General features: G+C 41.1%; 1 protein-coding gene across 1 annotated transcript in view; it reads left to right on the top strand.

The window, feature by feature from the left end:
- The first annotated feature begins 248 nt into the window (after positions 1-248).
- Positions 249-14250, top strand: part of IPO5 (importin 5) — a 45554-nt gene continuing 31552 nt past the window's right edge. The window contains exons 1-6 of the mRNA XM_074815423.1: positions 249-428; positions 5194-5274; positions 11147-11339; positions 11851-11953; positions 12206-12302; positions 13411-13515. Coding sequence (XP_074671524.1) covers positions 336-428; positions 5194-5274; positions 11147-11339; positions 11851-11953; positions 12206-12302; positions 13411-13515 — 672 coding nt within the window. The 5' untranslated portion in view covers positions 249-335. The remainder of the gene's footprint in view (positions 429-5193; positions 5275-11146; positions 11340-11850; positions 11954-12205; positions 12303-13410; positions 13516-14250) is intronic.

Below are 14250 nucleotides of genomic sequence, written 5' to 3'. Positions count from 1 at the left end.
GGAGGCGCGCCAATGGGACAAGAGGAGACAAACCCCCCATACAGGGACGGTTGTTCAGTCGCTCTCCGCTTCCCCCCCCCCCCCCCCGCCCCGGGACGTCATAGAGAAGGCCGGCCAATCGGGGCCGAGGCCCCGTGCGTCACAGCCAATGGGAGCGTTGGAGAGCGCGGCCGGCGCGGCCAGCCCCAGGGGGGAGCCGGGAGCAGAGCGCGGCGGCGGCGGCTCCGGCGCGGGCTCCGCCCCCTCTCCCTCCGCTGGCGGCGAGGCCGGCGTTCCCCCTCCCCCGCCTGCCTGTCCCCGCCCGGCCGGCCTCGCTCTCTTTCCCTTTCTCAGCAATGGCGGCGGCAGCGGAGCAGGAGCAGCAGCAGTTCTACCTTCTGCTGGGCAACCTGCTCAGCCCAGACAATGCGGTCCGCAAGCAGGCCGAGGTAACGGGTCCGCCGCGCCCCGGCCCTGGGCGCCAAGCCGGCCTGTCAGACCTCCCGGACCTTGCCGGAGGGAGGGAGGGAGGGAGGGAGGGAAGCGGGGGGGCAGGGAGGCGGCGGGGCCGGCCGAGCCCCACGTGTGAGCAGCGGCACCAGCTGCTGCCGGGGCCTTTCCTTCTCTTCCCCCCGCCCCCCCTCCTCTCCCGCACACGCTCACGTCGGCGCCGGCCCTCCGCGGGGGGAGCCGGGCGGCTGCGGCGGTTCTCCCCGGCGGGGCGCGGAGGGGCCGCTCCGGGTCTCGCTCGCGCCCCCAACCCCGGCGGCCCTGCATGTCTGGCAGCGCGCGGCCGCCGGCCGCCTCGTGTCCGCCGGGCCCCGCGGAGTGTCCGTTCCGCCCCCCCCCCCCTCCCCGGGGGGTCTCGGTCTCCTAGCTGCCCGTGGCGAGACGGGGCCTGGGCTGGCTTCGCCTGGGCTGGCCGGTGTGACGGAACGCAGCCACGGCTCCGCGGGGCAGGGGAGGCCAAGCCGGCGGCCGGTGGTGGGGCCGGTCCTCGCTGGCTCGGGAACTGGGGGGGGGGGGGCGCCCCAAATGAGGTGAGGGCGGGTGTCTGCCCTCCGTGGGTGCGGAGCTCGGAGGGGCGTGATCGAAGCGCTCCGCCGGGCCCCGGGGGCGGCTGCACTTGTAGCCTCGATTCTGCGCTCCCGAAGTGGCCCTCGCAGGGGCCCCGTGCGCCCCCCCCCACCCCCGGCCGTGCCGCCGGTGCTGGGGCAGGAGCGGGGCCGCAGCCGCCCCCCCGCCCCCGGCCCGCCCAGGTCCTCTTCTGATGCTACACTGTAGTTTGGTTTTTAACTTCGGAACGGGCCGTGTATTCAAGTGTTTCGTCAGCTAAGAAACATTTCACTAAAAGAAGCATTTTCAATATACCGAGTTTCTCTGTTATCAGCAAAAACTTTTCAGATGTGTTATTTCAGCTAAAATTCTTTGTGATGGCTAAGCCACGTTAATTCTTTCTCTCTGTCATGCTTAAGACTCCATTGTCAAGCCTAGTGGGGAATCTCTCCCATTGAATTAAATACTAGCGTCTAGGTTTAGCATGAATTCCCACTGCATGGCTGCATCGGGTCTTTTATCGCTCTCATCACTTCGGCGGTCAGCAGAGTTCAGCGCATTGTTTGGCAAAGAATAAAAAGTATTATTGTGCCTGATGCTGCAGTGAAAATTCATAAAATATAATTTGGGAATGAAAAGGAGGGGAGACATACATTTTTTTAGAAAGCTAGCAAAGTTCAGTATTGATTACTGCAAACACTTTCTAGAGAAGCAGCAAGAATTATTCCCACATTCTGGAACATAGGACTGGAATTTAGGCCATTCCCTGGGATCTGAATCTCTTTCTCTTCTCAACTGCCTGCATGTAACATCAGAAAACTGTGAGAAATGTTCTTAACTTTATTAAAATTGTAACAAAGTAAATTTATTGGACAGCTGTGTCGTAATGCTTGTGAAATAAAACATTCTTGGAAAAGAAGTCAGACTTGGAGTTTTACAACTGGCATATTCTGTCAGAAACTTTCTTGGAACTGAGTTGGAGTTTTTTTAATCTTCATAGATACATAAGCGCTATGGTCAGTCAGAATAAGAAATACTGTCATGATAGGTTACCAAGCTTTTCAAGTCTGTTAGTTTCATATGCTAATACAACTGAGTAGTATAACTTTTACTTATTTAACTGCATTGAATCTAGCATTGGTTTCTGGATATTTCCAAGGTATTTTTACGATTTAAGAACATTCAGAGTGGAAGGGACCTCAGGAGGTCTGTCCTCAGTAGTGCAATCTCCTGCTCAAAGCAGTGTCAGTTATCAGGTCAGACCAGGTCACTCAGGGCTTTGTCCTCTCGAGTCTTGAAAACTTCCAAGAATGGAGACTGCACAAGCAATCTGAGCAACCCGCTCCTGCTTGACTGTCCTCATTAGAGCAAAGAGGTCTGGCCCTCTATCTGGTCTGAACCTCCTTTTTTCAATTTATGCCTGTTGTGTCTCATTCTTCCACCATACCACGCCTGTGAAGAACCCAGCTCAGTCTTCTTTGTGGTGGGTTAATGAACTTGTACGTAGAAACACAAATCTGTCTACAGTGTAGCTAGATTGACTTTTTTTAAGTTGTCTGTTTCTTCAAGTAAGATTTGTTTGGATGAAAGTATTGCATAGCCTTTAGAATTATCTGCTTACTAAAATCATACAGGACTCATATTTGATCTTAAACATCTACATGGTCCAGTCAGGTTTTTTTTAAAAGTGTACTTACTTGTTGGAAGGCAATGTTAAATACTGCAGGGATTCACATAATTGCAGGTAAATTGAATAGCAGGTTTTTATTCAAGTCCAGTGAAAACCAGTGAGGATGATAAATGGGTTGACAGGGAACTGAAGGAGACAGGCTTGGGTTATTTCTAATAGGTCTGGTCATTAAAATTAGGTTGGGGGGGGCGTTACATTAGAGACTGGACTTGATGGAGATGTAGAGTCATATCCTGTTTGGATGGGGGTGTAGTGAAAGCTGTAAAAAAACAGATGAGGGGGGAAATCTAATCACCTAAAACCTGTTTTTATTTAAGTGTTTATGCATATGAATCTATGTATGTGCTAGCACACTCACAACTTACTCTGACCGGTTTGCTGAAACATGGTCCATTCATTTTATCTGCCGTTAAAAATTACTGGAATGTTGCCTGTTGACTATAAAAGCCTGTCTTTCTCTTATTTGTGTGTCTGTCTTCTGATAGAGAAACTTTTATTGACTTTTTCTTGGTGATTTTATGCTCTTTTTTAACATATATTTCTCGGGTTTGGAAGAACGTGAGTACTAAGTGTAGATAATAGATATTTGCTTGTGTGTATTCCGAAAGTTATTCATGCCATGTAAGAAATTTCATAGAATCATAGAATGGTTTGGGTTGGAAGGAACGTTAAAGATCATCTAGTTCCACCCCCCCTGCCATGGGCTTTCCACTAGACCAGGTTGCTCAAAGCCCCGTCCAACCTGACCTTGAATGCTTCCAGGGAGGGGGTGTCCAGAGCTTGTCTGGGCAACCTGTTCCAGTGGCTCAACAGCATCACAGTAAAGAATTTCTTCTTTATATCTGATCTAATTCTGCCCTCTTTCAGTTTAAAACCCTTACTCCTCGTCCTAGCACTATGCTCCCCAATACAGAGTCCCTCCCCATCTTCCCTGTAGGACCCCTTTAAGTACTGGAAGGCCACTATAAGGTCTTGCCGGAGCCTTCTCTTCTCCAGGCTGAACAACCCCAACTCTCTCAGCCTGTCCTCATAAGGGAGGTGCTCCAGCCCCCTGATCATCTTTGTGGCCCTCCCTTATACCTCTGGATAAGGTAGCTGGGAAACTAGTCATGATCTGAAAGAACACAGTAAAAGATACAGTGAAGATGTAGCAGGATGCAGGTAGCCAAGGCTTGTAGTAAGATTGGTAGAAGCCATCAAAGTAGTCCTCCACCAGCACAGGGGGAAGGTTCTGGTTTTGGCCATGTGTTCCTCTTGCCTACCTTGCTCTGGTGCTCCTTAGCATCCTCTGAATCCAGTTTACTGAATTGACAGAATTATGCCAGTGAACAACTGGATAGGTTGCTGCCATTTCTAGCGAGTTTAAACAGCTCAAAATAGAATTTATTATCAGAATAGGCATGAGGGAAGCCAGCTTTTACAGTGCTTTGGCTGTCCGTGAAAGCATAGCTTCAGGTCCATGCTGGGCCTGTGTTTAGGGAACCTTGTTTCTCTGTTTGTCTTTATATTTGTAGATAATAGTGCAATATAAATATTTACATTCATAGAAATGGTTAATCTGAGAAGTCTGACCCTAAACCTCATTTAATTTTGCAGTCTCCATGAAATGATTAGATTAAATACAGGGATTCATTGGGGATTCAGAGTCTCATTGACTGTGAGTGTATATGAGCATGAGTAAATTTACTGGAGTATTAGAGATGCTGCAATAGTAAGAATGGGAAATAGGCAGGCAGGGAACTGATCAAAATGAACCTGGGCTTTGTGTTGTAGGCTTGTTTGTTGAGTTCAGGATGAGAGAGGGAATATTTGGAAAGGGTGGAGTAATTTATCTTCAGGATTGTGTCCACAAAAAATAACTCTTTCGGAGTTTCCATTTTATTAAGAGGGTTTCCCTAAGAGGGAGACTAAATAGTGTGTCTTGCTGAAATTCAGACAGGAGTTTAAAAATGAAAAGTTCATATTCAAAATGTGTAGTTGAGATGTGTGACTGCAATGTGACATTGTAAAGGCTTCAAAAAGATTCAAAAAAAAGAAAACAAGTTTTTGGACTATGCGTTTGTCAGTGGTTATTAATCTGTGATCACATTCAGTCTCAGGCTTCCAAAGTTCTTAATGCTTTGTGTGATGCAAGCTACGATGGATTCCCAGGAGAATATGTGATCCATGTATGTTGTATGTCCAGGAGGATACATGTTTTGTTTATGTTGTATTTCTTAACTCATAAGTGGCCAGTAATGCATATGTAGATCATTCCAATATGGCAGGTCTTATTAGCTAACTAAGATTTTACTCATGATTTTAAAATAGGTCATAAATTTTTATTTTGACAGGTTTAATTTTTTGCTGTTATTTTCTATTAACTGGAGGATACTGAAGTTGTTTTAAAAGGAAAGTCAGTTCATATTAATGCTTAACACATGCTTTCTAGTAATTATTTACACTAAACTGCATCACTTTTTATGCAGGAGACGTATGAGAATATTCCAGGTCAATCTAAGATCACGTTCCTTCTACAAGCAATCCGGAATACTGCTGCTGCTGAGGAGGTATGTCTCAGTAATCTTTGAATTCTGCAGATTTTCAAGGGATCTTGGAGAAGGGGGAAGGAAATCTGTGCCAGTCATTTTGGGATAGATGAACAAGCTGTGTATTAACTGAATAATCTTAATTTACTGCACATTTGTAGAGGGACCACTCATCTAGTTTGCTTATGTCAGGTTCACTAGCTGAGACTTTTTCATGTAGGATATTTAGTTTCAAAAGTAGTCTTTCATAAGTGACTGTTTAGATCTCCATTGTTTTCTGGTTGTGTGTTTTGCTTAATGAATGGATTCTTTCCTTAAAATGTGTAACTAATATATGACTGTTACTGTGATGTTCCTTCAAGTTACAGCTGAGAAATGCTTTCCGTTTTGGGGTCCTGTGCCTAAATGTGTTAAACTTATGTATCGTCTGAAACTTCTCATGTTTCTCAAATTGGAATTGGGGGGGAGATAAGGTAGCAGTTCTTTTTCATGTTTTATTCAGATGGCTTTTGTATTTTGTCCTATTTGGAGAGGATATGCTCATTAAGTCATCTAGCAGTGTTATAGAATGAATGGAGAGCAGTCTAAGCACTATATAAAATTTTTCTGTGGGCATACAGTAAGTGTGCCTGTTAGTTATTCCTTAGTTTTGTAAAGGCTCACACGCTTTAGCAATCAGGTATAGTACTGGTAAAACTATTATTCACTTGAATATGCAGAGTGAAGAACTACTAAGCTTTCAAGATACTACAAACTTCAGAGTCGCTTAAAAGTAAAAATGTTTGACTTCTTTTTCAAATCTAGAGTTTCACTGAACAATGGAAAGATGTAGCATGTAGAATTTCTGAACAATGTTATAAAGAGAGTATAAGTGTGCTGTTTCTTTCTGGATAATGATCTCTCCTGGTAGATTGTATTTGATTTAGAGGTAGATGCTATTTGTACTTTTTAATGCTCAGTAAGTATCAGCTTACTAATACTGATGCTTATCTACCTACAAGGCAGTATTCTGACAGAATCCTTCAATATTATACTAGCAAGTGGTTGCGTAAGAGCTATGTAGTTTTCTCTCCTGCTGCTCTGAGATGTTTCAAATGATAGAAAGATGTAGAGCAGTCTCTCCTGTATTTAAATTTGCTGTGAAAAATAGGATCCACCTCTGCCCCTTTTTTATCAGAATAGTATAGAAAATAATCAGAATAGTTGGATAATACTATGCCCTAGAAGTCATAGCTGCATTGCACATGCTTCTGTTTTGCATATATTTGAGAAGTCTTGAGTTGACAGCTACAAAGTCATGCTTGTGTAAATAAATACTTGCTGCTTGTATTTACTGATTTTATTCCCTTTACATCAGCTAAGGAGATAGCCCAGTCTAAAACTTGTTCAAAATCTTGCCAATGACTTGGCTTCCAACTTACTCAAGTGCAAAGAAACTTTACGCCTGTAGAAGTTACTCTCACCAAAGACATCAGAGGTTAACATTTATAGAATAACTTGACATTTAACTCCACCAATGGATAAATCAAAGAAGGGTTTAAATATTAGCTCATAACTTAAGTAGACATTAGGTGCTGAACTCAAAAATCCTGGTTAATAAAACCTGCAAACAACTTCTCTTCCCTGAAAATCCAAATACACAGTAGCCTAATTAGAGCCTAAGTGAAATCATCCCCATGCTTGATCTAAACATTGCATATAAGCATGCAGGGAAGCATTCTGTGCGTGTTCAGTATGGTGCTGGTATCAACAGCTAGGCATTTTGTGTCTGCATATGTTTTACGTAGATCCAAATGTTGGATAGGATGGTGCATATATCACCAGTGGATAGGGCTTTGGGCCTGATGTGTATCTTCTGAGCATGTTGAATGGACTGGCACCGCTGAATACAGGCTGCTGGAAGAAGCCTTAGAACTTTAAGGATCCCTTTCCCAGGCTATGGGAAAGCTGGGTTTAGATCCCTCTTCATCCTGACGCCTCTGTATTGGTTTACCTCCTTTCAGGAAATCAAGGCTGAAGAAAATACTCCATCCTGTTTGCAGGAGCTGGGCTGCTGTGCTGTAGAGAATACAAGATTTGTAGGACTATTTGGACAGCGTTTGGGGGAATCCTGATGCTGCAACCTAGTAGTTTTGGCATTTAAATGGAGAAACAGGGATTCAGGTCCTGCTTCCAGGACCCCATGCATTTGACATGGAAAAAAAATTAAGCTAGATCAGAAATAACTGTTTAAAAAACTAACTGTATAACAAGTTTTCTCCTAGCTAAATGCCTAAACTGTGGAAATAATCACCTTTTCCCTCTGTTCTCATTTCATACTTTCCCGATAACAGAGTAACACTGTTCACAGAAGTGGAGGGAAGAGTCTGACTTAGCAGTTAGAACACTTCTATGCCAGATGATAATGTGAATTTGTACACCTCAGGCTGAGGAGGGGCTTGAACCCAGGTCTCCAACTTCCTGAACATGTAGTCTCACTGTTATGAAGTTAGGACTCTACTTCTTCCTATGAAACTGCATTTTAAAGGGTTGAACAGAAAGGTGGTATGTTTTCACGGTTTATCTGATGATTTTTTTTCTCAGGATGTGTCTCAGCTGTTAGAGGCTGTTCCGTTGCAGTTTTGATTTACCACCTAAATCTTGGAGAGGAACAGAAGCTCTGCATTTTCTCCTGCATTTGTTTTCTTCCTGGTTAACTCTGGACTGGCAGTTGTCAATTGTGTCCTAATTTACAGTGACTAATTTCAAGCCCTGAGAAATGCAGTAACAAATGCTGTGTAAAACTGTGTTTCTGCTGTACTCGCAGCCCTCTTCGAGGGCTCTGACCTTTCCCTTCCCCCTCTCTGTATTGTCGAATGAAGGGGTTGCATTTCTTAGTCTGAAAACTACTTCTCTGGGCAGCTTCCTGTTCAGCATTTGGAGGGGAAGGCAGGCAGTCCATGGACTTCTGATGCACCACAGTTCTGCCTTTGAGTTGTATGCGGACCTTAGGCACTGCACGCTTTTAATTCCACATGGGGCTGGATCCCCGAAGGAGATTGTGCAAGTCCATCTTTGGACCGTGTCCTAAATATTGATTGCTTCCATCCACACATGTTTTTCTTCTTGAGGACTGAAAAGGAATGGTAAAACAAAAGTAAAAATCACTGTGACTGTGCTACACAAGATGTTCAGTCTTTTTCTTACAAAATATATAGGATTACCTGGACACTTTGAATGCCAGTGGAGGACATGGTATCACAGATTTCTGTTTGTAATTCTTCTGCTGCCCTGCTCAGCAAGTTGGTTTTCTTCTTGTGCCTTGGTTCTGTCATCTGTAAAATCCTAGAACATTTTTAAAGCACTGTAAATGCTATTCATAAGAAGCAGTGTGTTGAAATTTGAGTATTGTGACGGCTTTTAATGTTAACACCTTTGACATTCTAATTGTATGTAAGCATCTCAGTAATTTAGACATGGAGAAGAATCCAATGCTAGGAGAGAATTCTTTTTTTATACTTTATTGGTAGATGGAGGTTCTTCTTCGGGGATGTACACTTTATATTGCTCCTGTTCTCATTAAAAGCTATAGCTGCTAAGTTGTAGGATTTTAAAATGCTTGTTTAGGTACATATTTTGTAGTACTTAAATGTAAAAGAGCATTTGGAGTGTGTGAAAAATACATACTTCCTTCCTTAAAGCATAAGAAACAGCCCCAGAGCTACCATTAATCCAGGCATGTTGGTCATAATTAAATTGACAATGGTAATTTTCAAACATAGGTGGATATCTGCTGAGGAAAATATGCCATTTATTATTAGAAGTCAATTGCTTCTTTGTTACTCCTTCAAACATTTGAATTTGCGTTAGCAAATTTGAGAATTTTTTTCTACACTAGTAACAATAACCAGGAGCTAATTCATGTAGCACTGATCTTGAGTCTTTCTGTATGTCTTGTTACTAGTGTTTTTACTTTGCAGTCAGTCTGTGTTTGTCTGTCATCTTCTATTTTAAATTCTTCAGAAGCAGAAGTTCTTATCTTTGAAACTACGTGCTTTATGAAAACAAGCTCTCTTCCCTATCTGGCCACCTATTATTACTTCAGGAAAGGAATGAATATAATCTGAGTTCAGTCATTATCAGATGTCAGAGAATATGCACAGAAACACGATGCCCTGAGTAAGGGAAGACATTGCATCAGTGTGTGCCTTGTTTAGTCCCAGCAAACTCGCTGCCTAGTCAAGGCTTCTCCTATGTAAGTTCACCACACTAAGGAGGAGAAATTTAATCTTTAACAATATTGGATGGGAGAAAGAAAGATACCAGTATGTTGTAGTACCATTAAAGTTTTTGGACACATTGTTAGTGGGATTCCCAGAGGCAGCGGAGAAAGAATCTTTCTCCTTCCTCACTCATATTCCCTGTGTGGTGACCTATTGCTGGAGAACCTTGGCTTACAGCACAGGTGGGCACTGTTGATCCTCTGTTCACCTGCTATATTCCTTAAATCTACTAGGGAAGATCTGCTAATCCTGCATATGTGGTAGCTTTGGTCCACACTGGAACTGTTAAGGAGGAGATAAGGAATGATCTGAAATAAGGTCCAATTCTAGTCCTTCCCTTGTGCAAGTATAGAGACTTTGTGTGCACTACTGTTTAGCTGTATAGGAGAGAGATGGGTAGATTGTGGAAAGGCATGGTGAGCTTGGAGACTGCGGAACATAACAAGAATAGTATCTTGGGTGATGTTCTAACAATACCTGATTTTTACAGGGTACATTAGGAGTTGAGACTTTGCAGCAGCTTGTGTTTCTCAGCTATAGATTACGCAATGTAGTTGAGAGATCTTTTGGAAATTAGATTTTGTTAGTTCTGCTGCTCATTGAACATTCTTGAATTCCAAAGGCTGTTACAAGTGAAACTATTTTTCATTTAAGTACATGTTAAAGAGTAATATCTTAGGGAAAGAAACTGAATGCATGTTGCATTGGATTATTTTTTGTGGGGATTCAACATGTATAAGGTTTTGATATACATGTTAAACTTCGGAAGTTTGGGGGGTGGTTTTTAATTTCTGTTTGTCCTTCCAGAAACACTGGTTAGTGAACATCCTATTTAGTAAGTTATTCAGAGTGCTTCATGTGTCTTTTTGCCTTTATTGCATGTGTTGCTCTATTCATTTTGAATTACTCGGCCATATTTTTTGCTTCTAGTTCTTGTATAATTGTAAATAAATATAGATATGTAAATGATACTGTTGTAGAATTGCTGTATGCAAGCAGGAAGCATAGAAGATTGTAATAGGTGGTATTGAGGTTCCTATGCTCAAATTCAAGTTTAAAGAAAAACATTTCATCCTAGGTCTGTGAAAGGCTGAAGGCTTTGGGGTTATTTTTTTGTTCAGAGTGGAGTTTTATTTGCTAAAATCTAATTCTGGGTTCCTGAATCTTCAGGGTGACGTTTGGTTGTTAGAGAAGGAGGGTTTACAGATTACTTGTCTGACAAAGTTGTCCCATTAAGTCACTTGTTAATCCAAAAAACCCTGTCTGGATTATAATTATCTCAGCAGGCTGTTTAAAATAGAAAGAAGACATGCTTTAAACATCTTTCAGTAATGCAGCTAAGTCCTTAACTTGCCACAAAATATGTCCAAGGTTCAGCTCTAGAAAAAAACTGAATACTTAGTGGATTTCATTATTATCTCTTTGAAGAGGTGTAATTGTCAGAAACATGGTTGTAAGCTGATGTTATTTTGCTATGTTTTTACTATCGTAATTGTCATCTGTTGCTTGAGAGGTGTTCCATTCACCAAACAAGCCTACACAGTGAGAACTGATCATTTGGAAGTATGATGTCAGTTATCTTTTCGCATAAGAACATGATTATCATAGCAAAACACTTTCTTACTCAATAGGCTAGACAAATGGCAGCTGTCCTTCTACGACGACTTTTGTCTTCTGCTTTTGAAGAAGTTTATCCAGCTCTTTCACCTGATGATCAGACCTCTATCAAAAGTGGATTGCTGTTGATTATTCAGTTGGAAACACAGTCCAGTATGAGGAAAAAAATCTGTGACATTGTTGCTGAATTGGCCAGGAACTTAATAGGTACTGTATATAAGCTGATATTGTGGTAAAATGTTTATGTATTGGTGGTAGTTGTATTTTTATGTTTTGTTCTCTTGTCTTGTGTAGACATTTGCACATGATATACTAACTGATTTCATGGTTTAAAACAAAACTTAATATCTGTTTACATTATCCTTAATCAGATAAAAATAAGATTCTTTAACTCTGCTTTTTAAATTGCTTGAGTGTAGATGATACTGTATTAAGGTTTAGAAATCCAATTTTGTTTAAATTCTCATGAATGTTATGCTCAACATCTACATCAGTTTCTTTTTTGAGTGCTGTTATGTAACAGTAAATATTGATCATCTTCTGTTCCTGAGTGTCTTTAGATTTGACACTTCAGCCATATTTTATACTGCGACTTCGACACATCTTCAGATCAGGTTTTTGAAGTTAGTTTTAGTAGTCATGTCTGGTTGCCCTGCACCAATGAGGTCTAACCACTCTTAAGTTTGCTTATCCGAAAACTTTGTTGTGTTTAATCCAGATGAAGATGGTAACAACCAGTGGCCAGAAGTTCTGAAATTCTTATTTGATTCTGTCAGCTCTCAGAATGTGGGACTGCGTGAGGCTGCTCTACATATTTTTTGGTAAGCCTTCAGACTTTGCTGTGTTTTTGCAGGTTAGCCAAATCATGTCTGTAAAAAATGTAAGGGAAAACTGTCACAACTTAATTAACAAGCAATCATATATATTTCATTTATTCTGTTGTATTGTGGTTTATTTAACTCTTACATGTACAATTACAAACTGTAGCTTAAACAATGGATAAGTGTAAAATAATAGTTAAGGTTAAACTGTGTGAATTTTTATTAAATGTTTTGGTCTTTTCTCAACCTTAGGAATTTTCCTGGGATTTTTGGGAATCAGCAGCAACACTATTTGGAGGTTATTAAGAGAATGCTGGTTCAGTGTATGCAAGATCAAGAGCATCCATCAGTAAGACTTTTATGTTCTTTTTTTTAATTATTATTATTATGTCCTGAGCATAGAAACTTAGTGTAGTAGTCTCAAACATAAAGGCTGAACTGTAGATTCCAACCAGAGAACTGCATTACTTGAAACTGATGTACACCTGGAGTTTTGACTATGCCTACTGTAAACAAAAGGGTCGAACCTTTTCATGGTCCTAAAGTTGACGGGCATATCTGCACGGCTTAGGTCCAGACTCTTCCCTAGTAGTTATGCTTGGAGAAACCTTGTTGTAGTGGCCCAAAGCAGAGCCAGGGCTTTTAGCCAGCATCGTGAGGGATCAGAAACTCCTTGTTAAGCTCTCTTTCTGGCCCTTGTGTTTAACAGTATAGGTACATAGTATCTGTACACAGTATGTCTCAAAACTGAATACATGACAGCTCCTTGAACTGTTTGTGCATGCTTTGCTGTAAGGGCATGTTAGCAAGCCTTGCTTTTCTGGAAGGCTTCACATTTATTGATTTGTGCAATGAATTGTACTTTGACAATGTTTCTCTTGTGAAAAAATGCTGGGCAAGGATAGGAAACCCTGCTGTGGTATATGGGTTCAGTTTGCTGCTCGCCCATGGATTACTTTTTCTGACCTTTGAAAGTCAACTGAGTAACATTTTCTAAAGTACCACAAGTCATGCCTTTAAAAAAGCATGTTTTAAACACTGAGATCACACTTTTTGAAAAATGGGACTTTGACACTTGCATACACATTTGAAACTGGGATGGAAGTTGAAAACAATAGTGTTTTTCTTTTTTCTTTCATTAAAAAAACCAAACCCAGAACACCAAAACAAAAAACAAGCTAAAAGAAAGCTAGGGAATACTTGCCACCTCGTAATATGATAAACTTTTTTTGTATCATGGAGGACATAGATGTTGAAGGTCTTCATTATTGCTTTAATTTGAAGTAAGATTTAAAATCCCATGTTAAAAACTAATTGCTATATCTATTAGGAAAACGTAAAAGGGAAATGATAATACAAAATGTAGTCTCATAACAGGCCTCGTGTTAAAAGAAAACCAAGGCATGTTTCGTTACCAGTTCTTCATGCTGCTTTCTCCAATCCTGCCTGTCTTCTAGATCAAGACTTTGTCTGCTAGAGCTGCAGCTGCATTTGTGCTTGCTAATGAGCACAATCTTCCCCTTCTTAAACATTTTGCAGACTTGCTACCTGGAATCTTACAGGTAAGAAACCACACAAGTAACACTTAATGTGCCATTACTTCCTGTATTGACTGTATCCAAACATAAATTATGGGTCTGCAAATTTCTGTAGCATACGAGTTTTTGCTGAGACTCGAATTAACTACATTTTAGCATGACATCAGTCGCCAGCAAGATACAGTAGAAACTGATAAGGAATTTTTAAACACAAGCTAATTGATAGGGTTTTAAGGAAAATAGTTCAATGCTGATTAATTTATACAGTGTTACGTAGATAAGTGAGATAAAATTCTTTGTAAGGTATTTAAATCAAAATCATATGGGTTTTAAATTAACCGTGATATTGAGATATAGTTTAAATATGGGCTATTCTGAGATTTCAAGTAATCAGTAATTGGGAAATTCATTGACCCATGATATCCTGTATCTCCAGTTAAGAGGAATTGAGGAATTATTCTGAACAAAGATTCTCAGAGTAAGAACAACAGTCTGGATAAATGATCTTTATTGTTTGATAAATTAGAAACTTGCAAACAAAATGCATTTTTAAACTTCATATAATTTCTGAGTCTGGATTAGATCTCTCCTAGGATGGTTGAATTTGAGCAAAAGTTGGAATTCTAATAGAAGGGAGTTTACTTTTGGGGGGAAGCCTAGTGTAAACCAAACCAGAGACAGAAATAGTTTGAGCTCTGAAGGACAATTTCACAGTGCAGTTCCCTTTCTATATCAAGAAAAAGTGGAAATAACTAAGTA

This window comes from Strix aluco, chromosome 2, assembly GCF_031877795.1.
Source record: "Strix aluco isolate bStrAlu1 chromosome 2, bStrAlu1.hap1, whole genome shotgun sequence".
Taxonomy (NCBI): domain Eukaryota; kingdom Metazoa; phylum Chordata; class Aves; order Strigiformes; family Strigidae; genus Strix; species Strix aluco.
This window is presented reverse-complemented; position numbering and strand designations above follow the sequence as displayed.